Source organism: Cicer arietinum, chromosome 4 (assembly GCF_000331145.2).
Source record: "Cicer arietinum cultivar CDC Frontier isolate Library 1 chromosome 4, Cicar.CDCFrontier_v2.0, whole genome shotgun sequence".
NCBI lineage: Eukaryota > Viridiplantae > Streptophyta > Magnoliopsida > Fabales > Fabaceae > Cicer > Cicer arietinum.
Window position 1 is genome coordinate 16070784 of NC_021163.2, and position 498 is coordinate 16071281.

The 498-nt window shown below is 29.1% G+C and overlaps 1 protein-coding gene across 1 annotated transcript in view; it reads left to right on the forward strand.

Moving 5' to 3' along the window:
- Window positions 1-223: 223 nt before the first annotated feature.
- The window catches only part of LOC101498060 (large ribosomal subunit protein uL15c), a 6125-nt gene continuing 5850 nt past the window's right edge, over window positions 224-498 (forward strand). Inside the window, exon 1 of the mRNA XM_004497032.4 lies at window positions 224-391. Coding sequence (XP_004497089.1) covers window positions 326-391 — 66 coding nt within the window. The 5' untranslated portion in view covers window positions 224-325. The remainder of the gene's footprint in view (window positions 392-498) is intronic.

The window sequence follows — 498 nt, forward strand, 5'->3', positions numbered from 1 at the left end:
GTTAAATAAAATTTATTCAATTTACTATATTTTTTTCTCAATACTTTTTTTTATTGGTGAAAAGATAAATGAATTAATTTTTTTCACTATCAATACGAAAAAAATTTATACGAACATAACCCTTTTTATTGATAGAATATTATTTTTTTTTACTAATATTTATTAAAGAGCATAACTTTTTCCTGGTTATATTATATTTCTCTAACTTGTATGGTCTCATCATAATCTTATCCCGACCGTTATTTTATTGTATCAACGTTATCCGTTTGTGCCATTTAACAGAGCGAAGAACAGAAAGTGTGAGTGAGAGAGATAAAGTAGAGAGATGAGTGCTGCTGTCGCTTCTCTGATCCCCGTTTCGTGGCTACCCTCTCTTGCTTCTCCTTTCAAGGTACTTTCATTTCAATTTCATTTTCAATTTCAATTTCATTTCATTTCATTTTCTCCCACAATTCACAACCTTCACTATTTCAATTTCACTATTGTATTTGTAGGGAA